General features: G+C 38.7%; 1 protein-coding gene across 4 annotated transcripts; it reads left to right on the top strand.

Moving 5' to 3' along the window:
* Positions 1–396: 396 nt before the first annotated feature.
* Positions 397–13,588, top strand: b4galt7 (xylosylprotein beta 1,4-galactosyltransferase, polypeptide 7 (galactosyltransferase I)). 4 transcript variants are annotated; one of them, XM_074649571.1, is made up of 6 exons: positions 397–1,022; positions 3,803–4,168; positions 4,741–4,966; positions 5,634–5,717; positions 5,899–6,003; positions 13,019–13,588. In XM_074649571.1, exons 1-6 carry the CDS (start codon positions 970–972, stop codon positions 13,031–13,033), a joined length of 849 nt encoding a protein of 282 aa, XP_074505672.1. In that variant the 5' UTR covers positions 397–969; the 3' UTR covers positions 13,034–13,588. The 4 variants fall into 4 exon arrangements, with proteins under 4 accessions (XP_074505672.1, XP_074505670.1, XP_074505669.1 ...); XM_074649569.1 differs by lacking the exon at positions 13,019–13,588 and adding an exon at positions 9,492–9,630; XM_074649568.1 differs by lacking the exon at positions 13,019–13,588 and adding an exon at positions 6,333–9,432.
* The last annotated feature ends 8,353 nt before the right edge of the window (positions 13,589–21,941 follow it).

The raw sequence follows: 21,941 nt of genomic DNA, 5'->3' as shown, positions 1-21,941 counted from the left end.
TATGGCTCAATAAGGAAGCTGGTTAATAATTAATAATTTACTTATGGAGATTCTCACTCCTTTTCGAATATGTAAATCGAGGCATCAAGTGTTGACAATTTATTTTTCTTACGCTTTTCACTGTATGTAAATACTTGTTTCTGACTGTCCACTTGTTGGTACGATCATTCTCTTTTTCTTTATTTTTTATTTTCTTTATTTTTTTATTCTACATGTTCGAAATACATTTTGAAATGAAAAATGAATGAAATAAAAAAGAAAAATATAAACAGAAATATCAAATTATGTCACATTTTATCAACTAATTAATGACTAATTATTGTCTAGATTTTGGCAGACTTCGTCCTCCATATTTACTGGTGTGTAAAGAAACCTTTTAGGAACCTTTATTACTAACAGCAGCCGTTGCCACTCGGACTCAGATACAGGTCGGACATCACTACAATCAGCTATTTTCCGTCGTGTAAAAATCGTTAAATATTCCTCCGGTCGGTGTTTGGTCGTGTTAACGGGACATTTCTACATTTCTCCCCGAGTTTAACCGTTAACGGACATTCGGTCGCACATTGACCGGAACCTTTAAATGAAGGTGTAACGGTTGAACCCGGAGCGGAGGAGTGTGTGCACCGCTACATGGAGACGTGTGACGTGTACAGGGCTGAAGCTGAGGAGGCAGAGAGCTAACAGAGAGCTAGCAGAGAGCTAACACACTGCTGACACACTGTTAACCTGCTGCTGCTGCTGCTGCTGCTGGTACAACATGGATTAACTGAGTTAGGAACTAGTCTACTCTGCTGAACTCATGTCGACCAGCTGAGCAGTGAAGGGTTAGCTCACAGGTAGCTCCAGGTAGCTCAGAGTTGTGATGAAGAGGATGGAACAGTAACCTGAAGAGGATCAACACCTTTCTGTTCAGAGTCTGTCTCAGTCTGTTTGTTAATGAAACTGTGGTGAGATCAGTGTTTAGAGATGATGTACTCATCCAGAAGAAAACCTGCTCTCTACTTCAAAGAGGAGAGAAGGTGAGCTGGACATTTACTGGGTTTTATTATTTTATATACTATTATTTAATTGGTTTTATTATTATAAATACTATTATTTAATTGGTTTTATTATTATAAATACTATTATTTAATTGGTTTTATTATTATTATATATACTATTATTTATTTGGTTTTATTATTATTATATATACTATTATTTATTTGGTTTTATTATTATTATATATACTATTATTTAATTGGTTTTATTATTATTATATATACTATTATTTAATTGGTTTTATTATTATTATATATACTATTATTTAATTGGTTTTATTATTATTATATATACTATTATTTAATTGGTTTTATTATTATTATATATACTATTATTTAATTGGTTTTATTATTATTATATATACTATTATTTAATTGGTTTTATTATTATATATACTATTATTTATTTGGTTTTATTATTATTATATATACTATTATTTATTTGGTTTTATTATAATATATACTATTTATTTGGTTTTATTGTTATATATACTATTTATTTGGTTTTATTATAATATATACTATTTATTTGGTTTTATTGTTATATATACTATTATTTATTTGGTTTTATTATTATATATACTATTATTTATTTGGTTTTATTATTATTATATATACTATTATTTATTTGGTTTTATTATTATAAAAACTATTATTTATTTGGTTTTATTATAATATATACTATTATTTATTTGGTTTTATTATAATATATACTATTATTTATTTGGTTTTATTATAAATACTATTATTTAATTGGTTTTATTATTATAAATACTATTATTTAATTGGTATTATTATATATACTATTATTTATTTGGTTTTATTATTATATATACTATTATTTATTTGGTTTTATTGTTATATATACTATTATTTAATTGGTTTTATTATAATATATACTATTTATTTGGTTTTATTGTTATATATACTATTATTTATTTGGTTTTATTATTATTGAAACTATGATTTATTAGTTTTTATTCTGTTGATTTTAAAGGTGATATTACTGACAGCCATAGCTGCTACACAATGTTCACCTTATTCCTTTTAATTCACAATAATAGAACCAGTGCTAGAAGAAGTATTCAGATCCTTTACTGCAGTAAAGTACTATTACCACACTGTGAAAATACTCCACTACAAGTAAAAGTCAAAGCAGTACTGTAGTAAAAGTATGTGTCCATGTACTTTTACCTAAGTAATATTTTGAATGTAGGACTTTTACTTGTAACAGAGTATTAGTACTGTGGTATTACTACTGTTACTGAAGTAAAGTATCTTGAGTGTCAGTGGGGGAATGTAACTAAGTAGACAGAGTGGTGGAAGAAGTATTTAAGTAAAAGTACTAATACCACACTGAAAATACTCCACTACAAGTAAAAGTCCTGCAAAAAAAACCTTAACTGAAGTACAAGTATGTAATCAATTAAAGTGTTAAAGCAAACAAATCAAGTATTATTAACAGTTCAAGTAATAAAACAGTTTTTTGGCCTCTGAAGAAGTGAGAAGTGTAAAGTTCCCCGTCAACAGGAGAAGTGAAACCAGACTGTTACTCAATGTTTCACTCAGCGGTTCTCAAACTTTGGTTTAGTTTTCAAATATCTTAAATCTGCTGGGAAGTGAGTCTAAAATTACGTGAAAGGTCATGTTGGATATTTGTTTTTGATGTAATGACGTGTGAGGGAAACTCCTCTGATCATGTAAATCATGTTAACTTCCCTCGTGTTTGATCAGGATGAATCCTGAACACTGTGATCTCTCTGACTGAATCAATCTGGACCTGATTGTCTAAACTGAGGCTTTGTTTCCTCCTGGATGTCATCACAAGATCATCAGAAGGCTCTTTTGTGTTTTGAACAAAGACATGCGAGATAGTAACTGAAAAAAGTGACCTAACCGCTGTCCTGTGTCCTGTGTCCTGTGTCCTGTGTCCTGTGTCCTCTGTCCTGTGTCCTGTGTCCTGTGTCCTGTGTCCTCTGTCCTGTGTCCTGTGTCCTGTGTCCTGTGTCCTGTGTCCTGTGTCCTGTGTCCCACACTCTGCTCTGAGTATTTAAACACTGGAAGAGACGTTTGTCTCGTTCCTCGTTGTCAGAGTGGAGTTACAAGATTGCCAGCCATGAAAACATTAAGTCTTGTGTTTGTATATTTTACTCATACATTAAAGACCAAAGTAGGGCTCAATAACGTGTCTCTCTTTTCAACTAAAGACATTGTTGTTTCAACATTTTTGGGTCTTAAATTATATTCCGTTGAGGTCTTAAAAAGCGTTGAACTTGATGGTGAAGGAACCTGAGGTGTGACCACACAACTTTATAATATACTTATATCATATTTATTATTTCATCTGTAATATTTATTGCCCACAAATGTAGAAATTTGCCTTCGGCTCATAGTAAATCACAAAACATACAATAAATAGCCCATCATGCACAGTACAGGTAACAATAACGGACATGGTCCCCGGTTTGAATGGTGTTTATGAATTTAGTTATTGCATTTGGTATGAAAGACTTTTTGTAAATGTTCTCGGTTGCTGCGACCGACAGGACAGTTTTAAAGTTTAATTCAGCTGTTTTTTTAAAGTATTTTTCAGTCTTGGATCGTTTAATGTAATTTTTAGTGAAGTTTACTATTAAACTTATTTTTATTATTTTCTTTCTAGAGTTATTTATTTTCCTCTTTGTGATATGTACGCTGTTAAATGTGCCGCTGGGTATTTAACCTGGTCTTTAATATGTCTCGTCTCTCGTGTGTGTCTCCAGGTTCCTGTCTGGTAAATGTACCATCTACAAGCTGTTCGGCCTCTGCATGGTGCTGCTGCTCGTCTCTCTGCTCTGGCTGCAGCTCAGCTGTTCAGGTGAGATGTCGGCCACCACGCGTGAAGACAGACGCCCCTCCCAGCCGCAGCAGCTGCAGCAGCCACCGCCGCCGCCGGCCTGCCCCCCGGCCGACAGCCAGGCGTCTGCAGCAGACGACCCCTCCTGGGGTCCTCACAAACTGGCCCTCATCGTCCCCTTCAGGGAACGCTTCGACGAGCTGCTGGTGTTCGTTCCCTTCATGCACACGTTCTTAAACAAGAAGAAGATCCGCCACAAGATCATCATCATCAACCAGATGGATCACTACAGGTGAGGACATCATCTCACTGAACTGTTTAATGTTCTGTTTGAACATGTCCTCTGGCTGCAAGTCTCATCCTGCCAACATGCCACACCGGGTGGCAGGATGTGGTTCTATTTAAGAAGCACCTTGTTTTCACTTGAACACGCCGTCTTTGGCTGAACGGGAACAAATCATCCCCGACCAATACCAGAACATCTTCCTCTAGAACTTCTGATTCTGCACAACATATAAACGTAGATAAACATGACGACCCTCGAGGAGTTTACTGTGTACTACGGCTTCAAATGAGGCCTACGTTCACACAATCTCTCTCAGTATTACTTAACTGTTACTCCAATATTGATCCAGCCTGTGACTGAAGCTCGCCGTGCGGCTCGCAGAACCGGTTAACCTGCAAAATAACCAGTAAAACTTCCAGCTTCCCAGTCTGTTGTTGGGTCACAGACAGCTGGATTCCATCCATCCTGGAGCTTCAGTTTTGAAATGCATCCTGCTGTTTAATGATTGTATTTTAGGTAACTCGTTCTTTAAAGACTGCTATGAATCTAACTTAGACCGTCTTGTTTCCGTGTCTCAGATTTAACCGAGCGTCTCTGATCAACGTGGGCTACATGGAGAGCGGTAACGACACGGACTACCTGGCGATGCACGACGTGGACCTGCTGCCTCTGAACGAGGCTCTGGACTACGGGTTCCCCGAGGAGGGGCCGTTCCACGTGGCCTCACCTGAGCTGCACCCGCTGTACCACTACAAGACCTACGTGGGAGGAATCCTGCTGCTCACCAAGAAACATTACCACATGGTACTACTGACTTGATTCCACTTTTCCACATCCCTTTCACACCTACCTTGTTTGGCTTATACTTTCAGACTGTTCAGTTTGATCTGAACCAAAATGACAGGTGTGAAACCTCGCCGGTACCAAACAGCAGAACCTTGGTCTGATGAAAAGAGGTCCGGATCGAATTGAACCATATATTTGGATGGTTTGGACTTTCAGACCATTTTAAAAAATTAAAAAACAACAGAACTAAATGAGCCGGTAGCACCTGGGGAGAGGAGACCAGATGTTGAACTAGTCCCAATGTTTATTTCGGTTCGGACACTTTTTAATATTTTGCATTCAAACGTTTATTTCATTTGCACGTTGACGACTTCTATTTTTCTCTGTCCCACAATCACTTAACTTCACTCGTCCACCGAACAACACATACAAATAGTGAGACACACAGAAGAACCTGAAGTTTTAGATGACATGTGGTTAAAGTTCCTGCAGTGGAAAATACTGAAGTCTTTTCACATCACATGAATGTAATGATTTAAATGTTCCACTAGATGAAGCTGTTTAACCCGGTGAGATTTTAGCTGTAGTCAACTCAGACCTGGTTTTCTGCATCAAACAGTTTTCAGTCTTTATTGGCTCTGAAACAGAAAATAGAATGTTTAACTTTCTGTTTTGTTTTTTTCAGTGTAACGGGATGTCTAACCGGTTCTGGGGTTGGGGCAGAGAGGACGACGAGTTCTACAGACGACTGAGAAAAGCTGAGTTACAGGTACACGTCTCCAGAGAACACTGAACGATTGTAGTCCGTTTAAAGTTCCCAGAGCTCTGCAGTAGTTTCATCAGATAAACCAGGACCATGTTTGGATCCTTATCTTGTTTTAGTTTTCCAGATTATTGTCCGACAGGTGAACGGGACGTCCGTCCTGACTTCTTGTTGTTTTTCTCTGCAGCTCTTCCGACCGAGTGGAATCAATACAGGATATAAAACCTTCCTCCACATCCACGACTCGGCCTGGAGGAAGAGAGACCAGAAGAGGGTCGCCTCCCAGAAACAGGTACAACTCACCTGTTTGTGTTAGAAAGACTATACACACATTTACAAGGAATAAATAAGGCACGAATGAGATAAAAGATAAGTAATTAAAAGTGGAGAATCTGAGCAATATAAGTATAAAAATATAAGCAATATGAGGATAATCAATAACGCTATAATACAAGTAATGTGTGCAAACATCAGCAGCAAAAGTCCAGTAAGTTCTGACAGAGCGGCTGTAACTCTCAGATCAACTCTAGAAGATCATAACCCTCCTCCTCCCCTCCATGGATGAACCCTGTTAAACCCAACACACCCTCCACTGTCTCCCCCCCTCCCTCCCCCCTGTAGGAGCAGTTTAAGGTGGACCCGGAGGGGGGGCTGACTAACCTTCGCCACCAGGTGGAGTCCAGACAGGAGCTGACAATCAGCGGCGCTCCCGTCACCATCATCAACACCAAACTGGAGTGTGACCAGAACCTGACGCCGTGGTGTCTCCTGGCGTAGACGACGTACGGGTGTCGGTTTGGTTCTGACTTCGCCTGGAGGCTTTCTTTTTTTTTTTTTTTATCTAGTGGTGCTACGCAGATCCTTTTACGCCAGCGCTGGTCGTCGTGGTTCTAGTTTTTGCCGGGGAGACTTTTCTTTTAGCTGACGCAGCGGCGCAGACTGACCCTCAGCTGGATCGGTGAAACCAAATGTTGCTGCACTGAGCGGATAGAAATGGTACAAACAGACATAATGATGATTAATTTAATCCCCACGCAGGACGCAACCTGGAGCTGAATAACCCCGAGGATCAAACAAACTACTTTTCCTTACTGTCAGGTACATCTCAATAATAAAACTAACAAACACTCAACAAGACTGATAAAAAAACCTCCTGGACGGATCTAAAGAGTCGACTGTTTGGACGGAGACGGACTGTTACACCAAACTGAACGAGCATGGCCAAACCTGAGCTGGTTTCATTCATTCATTTTGGTCCCTGCAAACTTAAAGTCTATTTTTACTGGGATTGTGCAAATGGAGCAGAGACGGAGCAGAGACGGAGCAGAGACGGAGCAGAGACGGAGCAGAGACGGAGCAGAGACGGAGCAGAGACGGAGCAGAGACGGAGCAGAGACGGAGCAGGGATGGAGCAGAAGAACGCTTCAACAGATGTTAAATCCATCTGCCAAACATGCATCATACTGTAACGTCAGATTTTAGCTTTTTATCCACGTTGGAGGAAAAATCTCTGCAAACAAAAAGTATTTTTGCTAGACTGACTACTAACGTCTAAAGTTCCTCATGATGTTTTTATTTTCCTGCTGTTGAAGTGAAGAGGTCTAAACTCTGATCTTATCTAACGGAGAGAGCAGCGAGCGGGGTGTTTTTATTTTAATTATGTTTTTACAGTATGTCCCTGTTGAACAGACAGAAGTTGAACCACAGAAAGCAGAAACTGGAGATTTTATTTTGAGATCTTTTTCTCAAAAACGTCCCCAAATATATTTTCTTTTATTAACGTGATGCGTTTCTGTTCTCTACAAAGTAAACTGAGCCAAACTAAGCCAAACCAGGCTGAACTGAACTGTAGCAGATGGTTTATTAGCAGCATTTCATAAACAGATAACAGATATTAAATCTTTAATCCAACATTAATGGGACAGATTGATTTCAAAGGAAGGAACCAAAGTATCCAGTCACTTATATAGCAGTCTGCAGGATAATGATTATCATTATTAATGAATTCATCTGATTATTCTCTTGATTCAGCTGTTAGAGGTCGACTCCATCTGACAAACTAAGACTTTCTGGACTTGTAAAATGATCTTTTAACTTGACAAACATCATCCGTGTGATTCATGGAGCAATTAGAAAAAAGAATTTGTCTCTCTCCGTTGACTACGTTCATATTTTTATCCGAAATACAGTCCCATGGTTTTCCACCGGAAGGGGCGGGACTTAGCCGCTCTATATGGAACTTGCTGTCAAAATATTAACGCCAACATGAGCAGGAAGTCCTGTGAGTGTTCGGAGTAAAAAAATCATTTAGATGATGAAGATCATCATTTGATCAAAAGTTCCAGCTAATTATAACCTTGTGGTGAGATTGTTTTTGTCGTCTGCTGTAACTTGGTGTTCAGTTTTCTATCCTTTAAGACAAATAACAGAAGCTGGAACTGTTGCCAAACTAATTTATGACATTTTTTATTAATCAAAACTGATAATTATCTGTTGATTAATGAATCTAATCTGATCTGATCTGATCTGATCTGATCTGATCTCTAGCTGGGTTCTTTGGTTCCTTCTCAGTCCAGGTTTTAACCCTGAACACCTTCAATAAGATGTTCTGGTGTGACAATAATCCTATTTAAAATGTACACATTAATCAGGTTATTTCTAACGTCTACGTGTTCACCTTTTACCTCCTGATCATTTCCTACTGTTACTGGTGATGATGATGATGATGATGATGATGATGATGATGACTGTACCCGTTGTCCTAAAGTTTCATTGGTGGACTCGCTGAATGACCTCAACCCTGCAGAGAGAAACCAGATGGGAATATATTTATTTTGGAGAAATATTCTTTTAATGTATTTTTAAATTCATTTTGTTGAAAACATTTATTTTTTATTTTTTATTTTATAAATGAACTGATCTCAAACCTCCCGAGGGATTTACTGCTGGAGTGAGACGATGAGGATTAAACCTCATTCTCTTCTCTGGACCGTCGGCTCCACGTGTCCCTCAACACCTTAATCATTCAGATTAATCTCATCAAACCCTGCAAAATAAAATCTGAAATCTGGTTTTAAAAGCAAAAGCTAGAAAAATTAGTCCACAGTTTAAATTATTTTTCACGATAAAGTATCAGTCATTGTCTACTCGCTTCAGGAAGACGCACAAAGTTGAGTAGAGAGGTTAACGTCACAACACATCGTCGTCTCTCTGGTTTATTCTCTGGGTTTTATATCGGTACAAAAAACCTGCTCAAAAACCCCAAAATCATTTCTTTTTAAATTGTGTAATTTTCTTGTGAATTTAAAGTGTCTTCCTGAGGAGAAGCTGGAACAGGTTTTATATAATTTAGCAGTATTTTTACCATGAAAAAAAGCAGAATTTGGCTCCTTGATTTACACAAAAGAGTCATGAAAAGTCCTTGAAACAGAGTCCTTGAAACAGAGTCCTTGAAACAGAGTCCTCGAGTCCTCGGGTTCTTCTGAATCTCTATAAATGTGAGCCTGAAGGAGTCCTGGTTCTGTTCTTTAGTTTTATAATCAGAGGGCTGCTGACACTGTCTGGTTCTCTGCTGCTGTTACGTGCCGGTCGGCCTCCAGAGGGCGCTCTGGGGTTTTATAGGCCATGATGTCATACTGATTTTATTCTCCAGAGACAACGGTACCATGTATTTGTACAATATTCAGTATTTATAAAAATCTGAGTCTACAAAACATCTAAAGGGTTTTTTTATTTCACAAATCTTGTGTTTGATCCAACCTCCGGATCTGAAACATGAAGCCGACGCTGAAGAGTCTTCAACCTGCGTTCTCTCTACCAGCCAGCAGGGGGCGACTCCTCTGGTTCTATAGACGTCTCTGAGAACATGAGCTTCTACTTCTCTCTTGATTTATGACCTCAGTAAACATTGTAAACATGAGTTTATGTTTCAAGTCTTCAATACAGCATGATGTTCATTTAGTAAATGATGGTCCCATTTAGAGTCAGATAGACCATAAAGCAGGGGATGCTTCAGGGCGGGGCTACCTGCTGATTGACAGGTCGATACCATGGCGTTGTCCGGTCTGGGAGTTGTTCGTGTTTTCGTCTTAGAACTTTTCAGTTCATCAAAGTTGATTATAGCATATTTGGTCACCTGAGGATGTCTTATTCAGCGTTCGGTTGTACTTAGCTCCATCCTCTGGTGTCACTTCTGGTTGCAAAAAAAACAACAAGATGGCGACGACCAAAAACCAAGACCGGCTGTTAATTATTATTTTTTGCATTTAATTTGTATTAATTAATTTTTTATTCATTTATTTAATTTTAGTTTTGGCAGGTTCTGTCCTCCATAGTTCTCATTAAATGTGAATAACAACAACAGAATGAATCTAATAATAAATACTGACTCAGTCATTAGCTGCTGGAGGCGAGATCACAGCCAAGGATCTCCTCTCCTACCTGATGGTGTGACTCCTCTACAGGTACATGTTCTCTTCCTACCTGATGGTGTGACTCCTCTACAGGTGGTACATGTTCTCTTCCTACCTGATGGTGTGACTCCTCTACAGGTACATGTTCTCTTCCTACCTGATGGTGTGACTCCTCTACAGGTGGTACATGTTCTCTTCCTACCTGATGGTGTGACTCCTCTACAGGTGGTACATGTTCTCTTCCTACCTGATGGTGTGACTCCTCTACAGGTACATGTTCTCTTCCTACCTGATGGTGTGACTCCTCTACAGGTACATGTTCTCTTCCTACCTGATGGTGTGACTCCTCTACAGGTACATGTTCTCTTCCTACCTGATGGTGTGACTCCTCTACAGGTACATGTTCTCTTCCTACCTGATGGTGTGACTCCTCTACAGGTACATGTTCTCTTCCTACCTGATGGTGTGACTCCTCTACAGGTACATGTTCTCTTCCTACCTGATGGTGTGACTCCTCTACAGGTGGTACATGTTCTCTTCCTACCTGATGGTGTGACTCCTCTACAGGTACATGTTCTCTTCCTACCTGATGGTGTGACTCCTCTACAGGTACATGTTCTCTTCCTACCTGATGGTGTGACTCCTCTACAGGTGGTACATGTTCTCTTCCTACCTGATGGTGTGACTCCTCTACAGGTGGTACATGTTCTCTTCCTACCTGATGGTGTGACTCCTCTACAGGTACATGTTCTCTTCCTACCTGATGGTGTGACTCCTCTACAGGTGGTACATGTTCTCTTCCTACCTGATGGTGTGACTCCTCTACAGGTACATGTTCTCTTCCTACCTGATGGTGTGACTCCTCTACAGGTGGTACATGTTCTCTTCCTACCTGATGGTGTGACTCCTCTACAGGTACATGTTCTCTTCCTACCTGATGGTGTGACTCCTCTACAGGTACATGTTCTCTTCCTACCTGATGGTGTGACTCCTCTACAGGTGGTACATGTTCTCTTCCTACCTGATGGTGTGACTCCTCTACAGGTACATGTTCTCTTCCTACCTGATGGTGTGACTCCTCTACAGGTGGTACATGTTCTCTTCCTACCTGATGGTGTGACTCCTCTACAGGTGGTACATGTTCTCTTCCTACCTGATGGTGTGACTCCTCTACAGGTACATGTTCTCTTCCTACCTGATGGTGTGACTCCTCTACAGGTACATGTTCTCTTCCTACCTGATGGTGTGACTCCTCTACAGGTACATGTTCTCTTCCTACCTGATGGTGTGACTCCTCTACAGGTGGTACATGTTCTCTTCCTACCTGATGGTGTGACTCCTCTACAGGTGGTACATGTTCTCTTCCTACCTGATGGTGTGACTCCTCTACAGGTACATGTTCTCTTCCTACCTGTCACTTCCTCTTCTCTCCTCATTTTCATGTTCGGTTGTTGCTTCGGTGACTTTTTAACAGGACAGCGGGAGGCTTTGCAGGAGGAATGCAGGTAAACGCAGGTGTGCACCTGAGTGATAGATCAGAGGTTAGCAGATCCATTAGCGGCTCAGAACAGCAGGCGTTTACAGCCGGTTAGCCTGTCATCATCCTGCTCCTCCTAATGAGCCGCTGTGAGTCTGCTAATGAAAGCTCTCCCGCTTCATTATCCTCCCTGAGTCTTCTTCAGTACCAGCATCACATTCTGTAGTACACCTGACAGGAGAAGAGCTCACCTGACTGTTTACTGTACTGGTGTTAAGGATTAGGATCAGCAGCATTTCACTGAATCTGAACCCAGTTCTGAATCCACTCATCAAAACCTTTTAGGCTGTTCAGATCCTTTAAAGTACTAATACCACAGTATACAAATACTCTGTTACAGTAAAAGTCCTGCATTCAGTAAAAGTACATCAGTATAATCAGTAAAATGTAGTTAAAGTATAAAACTGTGACTGCTGTAATATTATATATTCTATCATTTTATTATTACTACTCATTAATTAATGTAAAAGTAGGATTTTACTGTTGTAGTTGGTTGAGTTGGAGCTCATTTTGATTTATTAACTAATGATTATTTTCATTATTGATTAATCTGCTGATTATTTCCTCCATTAATCGATTGATTGTTTGGTTTGTGAAAATAGTGAGAAATGTTCGTCACAATGACGCAGAGCCCAAAGTGACACCTTCACAAGGTTTGTTTAGTCCAAACTTCAATATCATTACTAATACATTAAATATGCAAAAAATATCTGTAAATTATTAGTGAAAAATTTCCAGAAATTATTAGTAAAATGTGTGAAAAATTTCAGACATTTGTTTCAAGTATGTGAAAAATTATTTGAAAAATGTCAGAAAAATATCTGAAAATTATTGGTAAAATATCTGAAAAATGTCAGAAAAGTATTCGTAAAATATGTGAAAAAATAAATGATACATTTAGAAAATGATTAGTGAAATATCCAAAATTATTAGTAAAATATATTTTAAAAATGACAGAAAAATTACTGAAAATTATTAGTAAAATATGTGAAAAATGTCAATTATTAACATTATTATGGTTTTATTATGCTCCTCTGGGAAGCGGCCGGGCAAAAAAGTTTAATAAATAGGTAAATAAGTAAGTAAATAGTTATAATAGTATGTATATTTATAATATTTTTATTGTTCAACACAGGTAATTTCACTAGAATATGACAATAGAATAGAAATAATGTAGTTTTACTTTTGTACGTCTCTTAGTAGGAGGACGTTTTACTGGCATCCGGTAGTCTCTTTCAGTCCAAAATGGCGGAAGCATAGCTCTGCTGCTGGGCGCTGATGTTGACATTTCACAAACAAACAACAGTTTGTGTTTCCTCTTCCTGTTTACCGGCACGTTTCTGTCCGTGTGTGAACAGGTGTTGAACAGGTAGATGATCGTCGTCTCTCTGCTGGTTATCAGCAGCTTGAGTTTCCCTGGAGGCCGTGACGGCCCGTCTCTGTCTCCGTCGTCTCCAGCAGACTCTAACCAGCTCTGACGGTACAGTTGTTGGATTTTTGGGGACGATCCAACGACGGCGACGGAGACAAAGAGAGGATGGGGTGAATCTACACCCCCCACCCCCCTCAAAGCTGTTCCCCCCAGGGTGCAATTTTCACCTTTAGTTGGAGGTGACTGCGATGGAAATACAAAACACCTCTCCGCTGCCACAAATAGACACCAGCAGCACGCCGGCGCTGCAGCTTTGTGCTAATTTTTTAATTCCCCACTCGGTGATTATAATGCTTTTATCTCCGCAGCATTATAAGATAATGGAAATTGTATAGTAATAATAACGAAGAGCAGCCGGGCCGCGCGGTTCACACGTATTCACAGACGCTCGGGGCTCCGGAGCAGATGTGGTGCCGACACTTTTCATTTTCAGCCTTTTCATAATGAATGTGCTTCTATTATGGAGCAATTAGCAAAGAATAAAAGATAAACTGGAGGGATGAGAGCGTGTAATCATGTTCACTACACGGCTAATAAAACACTGAGGGACCAGAGGCAGTGAAAACACCAGCTAACGGCTCATCTGCTGCTTCAGATACACATCTTATACACATCAGGAGACGCCATCGTCTGCTCAGATTTTACTCGTTGTTTCCTTCGTGGTTCTTTCTGTGTTTTCTGCACATGTTGATGAATGCATTTTATATTTGTGTTCTTAAATTCCACACATTAGTGAACAGCTTCACATATTCTTTGTGTTGTGTTATTCCATATTTTAGTTGTCGGAGGTATTTGGTGCTTTAGTGAGTATTTTAATCTTCACTTTAGAGTTCATTGATTGACTGACTTTATTTGATTATTTAAATACCCACAATAACGTGGCATTTCTGTGATTATCAAATTGTCCTGCAGTAGAGTAAAGATGTGTTTTTAACCTCATACACCATTCATAGCTATACCTACCTAAAAGTAAAGTTGTAATCCACGTAATCGTGAACCAGGAAGTGTGAAACCAAAAGTCAACGTTGATTTATTCGTCACGTAACTTTCGTACTTAAGTTACTCCACTTCCATAGTTATTTTAACCCAAACCACCATCTTTTCCTAAACCTAACTTAGTAGTTTTATTTTGAAAAGACTGGAGCGGAAATTGACACGTGCGGTCACGCATTGCTGGACATTCGTAGGAAAACGCACAAAAAATACGTTGTTGAAAGTCGTGCTGAGCGTCACGAAAAAAAAGGGAAATTCGTGTCTATGTACACGAATCAAATGATTAAATTTCATGACTATTTCACAAACTGCAGTGAGACTATATACTGTATATACAGTATATTTATTAAACATATTCATTCATGTTTTTTTTGTTGTTTTTTATTTAAATGTATTTATTTATTTTGTATTTATTTATTTATATATTTTTGCTTTAATTTATTTATTTATTTTTGCTTTTATTTTTTATTTATTTATTTTTTACATTTATTTTTTTAATGAAGTCCATCTCTGCACTCTGACCCCGTGATGACGCACATTGAGTGACAGCTCGTTTGCATAACGAGGCAGAAAAGCATAAAGAAATGTAAAAAGAAAATAATACATAAATAAATAAGTAAATAAAAGCATAAATACATAAATAAATACATTTAAAAATAAATATAAAATGAATAAAAATAAATGCAAAAAACTAAAATATATAAAAATAAATAAATGCAAAACAAATAAATAACAATAAATATAAAATAAATAAATGCAAAAATGTATAAATACATTTTATAGTATATGTAGTAAAGGGGAAACTCAAACAAAAGAGTAAATAAATAAGGGAATACTATATACAAAGATTCATAAATAAAGAAGCAAATTAATAAAGAAACATCAATTTATGTCACAATTTATCAATAAATGAATTACTACATTTATTTATGATATTATTTTTGCAACATTTAAATATATATTAATTTATCGAGTCATTTATTTATTTATATTTTTTTTATTTTGGCAGGTTCGGTCCTCCGTACACGCGGTGCACATTCAATGAATGTAAACAGTTCGGGTCTTTAAAGTTCACCTTGTGGATAAAAGTATGAAGACAGCTATTAGTTACTGTAACAGGACCAAATGTAATCAGTTACTTTCACATTTATATCATCTTATGGATGTGTGTCTGTGTAGTGGCATTGCGTGCGTGCGTGCGTGCTTGCCTGTGTGTGTGTGTGCGTGCTTGCACGCGTGTGTGTGTTGCTGTGTCGGCATCAGTCCACCTACAGATGGTCGGACTCTCACTCGTCTGTCACACTCTGATTGGCTGCTTCTCTGCTGCTGCTGGAAGCTTCTGAACCTGACAGACAGTACACAGGACAACACACACACACACACACACACACACACACACTGTGACTATATAGTATATATAGGAAGAACAGTATAGCTATAAACATAAATAATAACATGAAACACCAGAGAAGATGAAGTCACTATAAATACAGAACATCACAGAATGTATTAAGGCTATCAGAGCATTAGTAGAATATTATACAAACATATATATACACGTAGATATAGAAATAGTTTTATTGTGAAAGGTGAGAAGGGAAGGAGTGGATCTGGTCTGAGCTGCTTTTGTCAAGATTGAAAGGAGTAATAAAGTTTGTAGTCTTTGTTCAGACTACGGAGCCTCCGTGTTGTTGTTTCATAAATAAAGACGCAACTCAACGTGATCGGTCGATGTTTTTATTCACGGTGCGAAAACTCCGAAAAAATAAAAAATTGTTGAGAAACAAAAGTATTCGCGTTCTGTGTGAAAATACTCAGAACAAGAGCAACAAAAAAATATATTGGCGTCGGAAAAAAACGTCCCCGGTGTGTTAAGGCCTTTAGCCACGAGAAGTCATAGTTTTCATTAATAAAATCAACATTATAGTCCGAGAACATCTATCGATCGATCGCGTGAACAAAAGTCATTATTTTATTTAGTTGGCTTGTTTTTATCGGCATTCGACATTCACAGAATTCGACTGTGAAATATGAAAGTTTCAGTTTCGGTGTGAAGATTAAATTGTAAAATATGTGAAATATATAGAAATATATAGGTAAACAATGTCTGAAAAATATCTGAAATCTATTAGTGAAACGTGAAACATTTTGTGAAAATTGTCCAGAAAATGTGAAAAATATCCGAAAAAACAATTTCAAAAACTATTAGTAAAATATGTGAAAAATGTCCAAAAAATATATAAAAAATATACAAAAATTTTCCGAAAACTATTAATAAAATATGTGAAAAATATAAGTGAAAAATGTCTGAAAAATATCGGAAGATTATTTGTAAAATATATGATTCTTTTTTTAAATATATAAAAATAAAAATATGAAATAAATGTCCGACAAATACGTGAAAAATCTCCACCAAAAACTATTAGTAAAACGTGAAAAATATAAGTGAAAAATGTTTGACATTTTTTTGTACAATATGTAAAAAAATTGGAAAAAATTGGAAAAATATCGAAAAATGTGTTAAAAAGTTATTAGTAAGATTTTAAAAAGGTTTGAGAAAAAAGTCCAAAAAATATGTGAAAAATTGCCCCAAAAAAGTTTAAGTATTATTAAAATAGGCTCATAGAGAGAGACGAGTTCTTTTCTGAATTGATGTGCGATTAATTTGGTCTGAAAAGACCAAAATAATATTTATATAAACAGGTTAGAATTATCTCAAACTCGACCTGCTGCAACATTAAAATGATGATTCCTTGTTCATGGATCAATAATAGTAATAATATGTATATATATATATATATATGTATATATATATATATATATATATATAACACAGGACTTTGACTTGTAATGCAGTATTGTATTTTATAACACTGTGATATTTGTACTTTTACCAAAGTAAAGGATCTGATTTCTTCTTCTTCAGCTCTGTGTTGTTGATCATGATGACAAACGGCTGATTCAGTGTGTGTGGTTCAGTGTGTGTGATTCAGTGTGTGTTTCAGTGTGTGTTTCAGTGTGTGATTCAGTGTGTGTTTCAGTGTGTGTGTGATTCAGTGTGTGTTTCAGTGTGTGTGTGATTCAGTGTGTGTTTCAGTGTGTGTTTCAGTGTGTGATTCAGTGTGTGATTCAGTGTGTGTTTCAGTGTGTGTTTCAGTGTGTGTTTCAGTGTGTGATTCAGTGTGTGTTTCAGTGTGTGATTCAGTGTGTGATTCAGTGTGTGATTCAGTGTGTGATTCAGTGTGTGGTTCAGTGTGTGTGATTCAGTGTGTGTTTCAGTGTGTGTTTCAGTGTGTGATTCAGTGTGTGATTCAGTGTGTGTTTCAGTGTGTGTTTCAGTGTGTGTTTCAGTGTGTGTTTCAGTGTGTGATTCAGTGTGTGTTTCAGTGTGTGATTCAGTGTGTGATTCAGTGTGTGTTTCAGTGTGTGTTTCAGTGTGTGTGATTCAGTGTGTGGTTCAGTGTGTGATTCAGTGTGTGATTCAGTGTGTGTTTCAGTGTGTGATTCAGTGTGTGTTTCAGTGTGTGTGATTCAGTGTGTGGTTCAGTGTGTGTTTCAGTGTGTGTGATTCAGTGTGTGGTTCAGTGTGTGATTCAGTGTGTGTGATTCAGTGTGTGTGATTCAGTGTGTGATTCAGTGTGTGTTTCAGTGTGTGTGATTCAGTGTGTGGTTCAGTGTGTGATTCAGTGTGTGATTCAGTGTGTGATTCAGTGTGTGTTTCAGTGTGTGTGATTCAGTGTGTGGTTCAGTGTGTGTTTCAGTGTGTGTGATTCAGTGTGTGGTTCAGTGTGTGTTTCAGTGTGTGTGATTCAGTGTGTGGTTCAGTGTGTGATTCAGTGTGTGATTCAGTGTGTGATTCAGTGTGTGTTTCAGTGTGTGATTCAGTGTGTGTTTCAGTGTGTGATTCAGTGTGTGATTCAGTGTGTGTTTCAGTGTGTGTGATTCAGTGTGTGATTCAGTGTGTGATTCAGTGTGTGATTCAGTGTGTGTTTCAGTGTGTGTGATTCAGTGTGTGTTTCAGTGTGTGATTCAGTGTGTGATTCAGTGTGTGTTTCAGTGTGTGATTCAGTGTGTGATTCAGTGTGTGTTTCAGTGTGTGTGATTCAGTGTGTGGTTCAGTGTGTGTTTCAGTGTGTGTGATTCAGTGTGTGGTTCAGTGTGTGTTTCAGTGTGTGTGATTCAGTGTGTGGTTCAGTGTGTGATTCAGTGTGTGATTCAGTGTGTGATTCAGTGTGTGTTTCAGTGTGTGTTTCAGTGTGTGTGATTCAGTGTGTGATTCAGTGTGTGTTTCAGTGTGTGTGATTCAGTGTGTGATTCAGTGTGTGTTTCAGTGTGTGTGATTCAGTGTGTGGTTCAGTGTGTGTTTCAGTGTGTGTGATTCAGTGTGTGGTTCAGTGTGTGATTCAGTGTGTGATTCAGTGTGTGATTCAGTGTGTGATTCAGTGTGTGTTTCAGTGTGTGATTCAGTGTGTGTTTCAGTGTGTGATTCAGTGTGTGTTTCAGTGTGTGTGATTCAGTGTGTGATTCAGTGTGTGATTCAGTGTGTGATTCAGTGTGTGATTCAGTGTGTGTTTCAGTGTGTGTGATTCAGTGTGTGTTTCAGTGTGTGATTCAGTGTGTGATTCAGTGTGTGATTCAGTGTGTGTTTCAGTGTGTGATTCAGTGTGTGATTCAGTGTGTGTTTCAGTGTGTGTGATTCAGTGTGTGGTTCAGTGTGTGTTTCAGTGTGTGTGGTTCAGTGTGTGGTTCAGTGTGTGATTCAGTGTGTGTTTCAGTGTGTGTGTGTGATTCAGTGTGTGTGATTCAGTGTGTGGTTCAGTGTGTGATTCAGTGTGTGATTCAGTGTGTGATTCAGTGTGTGTTTCAGTGTGTGTGATTCAGTGTGTGATTCAGTGTGTGATTCAGTGTGTGATTCAGTGTGTGTTTCAGTGTGTGTTTCAGTGTGTGATTCAGTGTGTGTTTCAGTGTGTGTGATTCAGTGTGTGGTTCAGTGTGTGTTTCAGTGTGTGTGATTCAGTGTGTGGTTCAGTGTGTGATTCAGTGTGTGTTTCAGTGTGTGTGATTCAGTGTGTGGTTCAGTGTGTGATTCAGTGTGTGTTTCAGTGTGTGTGATTCAGTGTGTGATTCAGTGTGTGTTTCAGTGTGTGTGATTCAGTGTGTGGTTCAGTGTGTGATTCAGTGTGTGGTTCAGTGTGTGATTCAGTGTGTGTTTCAGTGTGTGTTTCAGTGTGTGTGATTCAGTGTGTGATTCAGTGTGTGATTCAGTGTGTGATTCAGTGTGTGTTTCAGTGTGTGTTTCAGTGTGTGATTCAGTGTGTGTTTCAGTGTGTGTGATTCAGTGTGTGGTTCAGTGTGTGTTTCAGTGTGTGTGATTCAGTGTGTGGTTCAGTGTGTGATTCAGTGTGTGTTTCAGTGTGTGTGATTCAGTGTGTGGTTCAGTGTGTGATTCAGTGTGTGTTTCAGTGTGTGTGATTCAGTGTGTGGTTCAGTGTGTGATTCAGTGTGTGTGATTCAGTGTGTGTGATTCAGTGTGTGGTTCAGTGTGTGATTCAGTGTGTGTTTCAGTGTGTGTGATTCAGTGTGTGGTTCAGTGTGTGATTCAGTGTGTGATTCAGTGTGTGATTCAGTGTGTGTTTCAGTGTGTGTGATTCAGTGTGTGGTTCAGTGTGTGTTTCAGTGTGTGTGATTCAGTGTGTGGTTCAGTGTGTGATTCAGTGTGTGATTCAGTGTGTGATTCAGTGTGTGATTCAGTGTGTGTTTCAGTGTGTGATTCAGTGTGTGTTTCAGTGTGTGATTCAGTGTGTGATTCAGTGTGTGTTTCAGTGTGTGTGATTCAGTGTGTGGTTCAGTGTGTGTTTCAGTGTGTGTGATTCAGTGTGTGGTTCAGTGTGTGATTCAGTGTGTGATTCAGTGTGTGATTCAGTGTGTGATTCAGTGTGTGTTTCAGTGTGTGATTCAGTGTGTGTTTCAGTGTGTGATTCAGTGTGTGATTCAGTGTGTGTTTCAGTGTGTGTGATTCAGTGTGTGATTCAGTGTGTGATTCAGTGTGTGATTCAGTGTGTGTTTCAGTGTGTGTGATTCAGTGTGTGTTTCAGTGTGTGATTCAGTGTGTGATTCAGTGTGTGTTTCAGTGTGTGATTCAGTGTGTGATTCAGTGTGTGTTTCAGTGTGTGTGATTCAGTGTGTGGTTCAGTGTGTGTTTCAGTGTGTGTGATTCAGTGTGTGGTTCAGTGTGTGTTTCAGTGTGTGTGATTCAGTGTGTGGTTCAGTGTGTGATTCAGTGTGTGATTCAGTGTGTGATTCAGTGTGTGTTTCAGTGTGTGTTTCAGTGTGTGTGATTCAGTGTGTGATTCAGTGTGTGTTTCAGTGTGTGTGATTCAGTGTGTGATTCAGTGTGTGTTTCAGTGTGTGTGATTCAGTGTGTGGTTCAGTGTGTGTTTCAGTGTGTGTGATTCAGTGTGTGGTTCAGTGTGTGATTCAGTGTGTGATTCAGTGTGTGATTCAGTGTGTGATTCAGTGTGTGTTTCAGTGTGTGATTCAGTGTGTGTTTCAGTGTGTGATTCAGTGTGTGTTTCAGTGTGTGTGATTCAGTGTGTGTTTCAGTGTGTGTGATTCAGTGTGTGTTTCAGTGTGTGATTCAGTGTGTGATTCAGTGTGTGATTCAGTGTGTGTTTCAGTGTGTGATTCAGTGTGTGATTCAGTGTGTGTTTCAGTGTGTGTGATTCAGTGTGTGGTTCAGTGTGTGTTTCAGTGTGTGTGGTTCAGTGTGTGGTTCAGTGTGTGATTCAGTGTGTGTTTCAGTGTGTGTGTGATTCAGTGTGTGTGATTCAGTGTGTGGTTCAGTGTGTGATTCAGTGTGTGATTCAGTGTGTGATTCAGTGTGTGTTTCAGTGTGTGTGATTCAGTGTGTGATTCAGTGTGTGATTCAGTGTGTGATTCAGTGTGTGTTTCAGTGTGTGTTTCAGTGTGTGATTCAGTGTGTGTTTCAGTGTGTGTGATTCAGTGTGTGATTCAGTGTGTGTTTCAGTGTGTGTGATTCAGTGTGTGGTTCAGTGTGTGATTCAGTGTGTGGTTCAGTGTGTGATTCAGTGTGTGTTTCAGTGTGTGTTTCAGTGTGTGTGATTCAGTGTGTGATTCAGTGTGTGATTCAGTGTGTGATTCAGTGTGTGTTTCAGTGTGTGTTTCAGTGTGTGATTCAGTGTGTGTTTCAGTGTGTGTGATTCAGTGTGTGGTTCAGTGTGTGTTTCAGTGTGTGTGATTCAGTGTGTGGTTCAGTGTGTGATTCAGTGTGTGTTTCAGTGTGTGTGATTCAGTGTGTGGTTCAGTGTGTGATTCAGTGTGTGTTTCAGTGTGTGTGATTCAGTGTGTGATTCAGTGTGTGTTTCAGTGTGTGTGATTCAGTGTGTGGTTCAGTGTGTGATTCAGTGTGTGGTTCAGTGTGTGATTCAGTGTGTGTTTCAGTGTGTGTGATTCAGTGTGTGGTTCAGTGTGTGATTCAGTGTGTGTTTCAGTGTGTGTTTCAGTGTGTGGTTCAGTGTGTGTTTCAGTGTGTGATTAAGTGTGTGTTTCAGTGTGTGGTTCAGTGTGTGATTAAGTGTGTGTTTCAGTGTGTGGTACAGTGTGTGTTTCAGTGTGTGTGATTCAGTGTGTGGTTCAGTGTGTGTGATTCAGTGTGTGTTTCAGTGTGTGGTTCAGTGTGTGTTTCAGTGTGTGATTAAGTGTGTGTTTCAGTGTGTGGTTCAGTGTGTGATTAAGTGTGTGTTTCAGTGTGTGGTTCAGTGTGTGTTTCAGTGTGTGTGATTCAGTGTGTGGTTCAGTGTGTGATTCAGTGTGTGTTTCAGTGTGTGATTCAGTGT

This window comes from Sebastes fasciatus, chromosome 10, assembly GCF_043250625.1.
Source record: "Sebastes fasciatus isolate fSebFas1 chromosome 10, fSebFas1.pri, whole genome shotgun sequence".
NCBI classification, from domain to species: domain Eukaryota; kingdom Metazoa; phylum Chordata; class Actinopteri; order Perciformes; family Sebastidae; genus Sebastes; species Sebastes fasciatus.
This window is presented reverse-complemented; position numbering and strand designations above follow the sequence as displayed.

Bases quoted from the DNA above. Each gene is read 5' to 3' on its own strand.
- b4galt7 (XM_074649568.1), top strand. From the start codon at position 970: ATGATGTACTCATCCAGAAGAAAACCTGCTCTCTACTTCAAAGAGGAG. The intron at 4,169-4,740 runs GTGAGGACATCA...TCCGTGTCTCAG, and splicing joins AACCAGATGGATCACTACAG to ATTTAACCGAGCGTCTCTGA. The intron at 4,967-5,633 runs GTACTACTGACT...TGTTTTTTTCAG, and splicing joins CCAAGAAACATTACCACATG to TGTAACGGGATGTCTAACCG.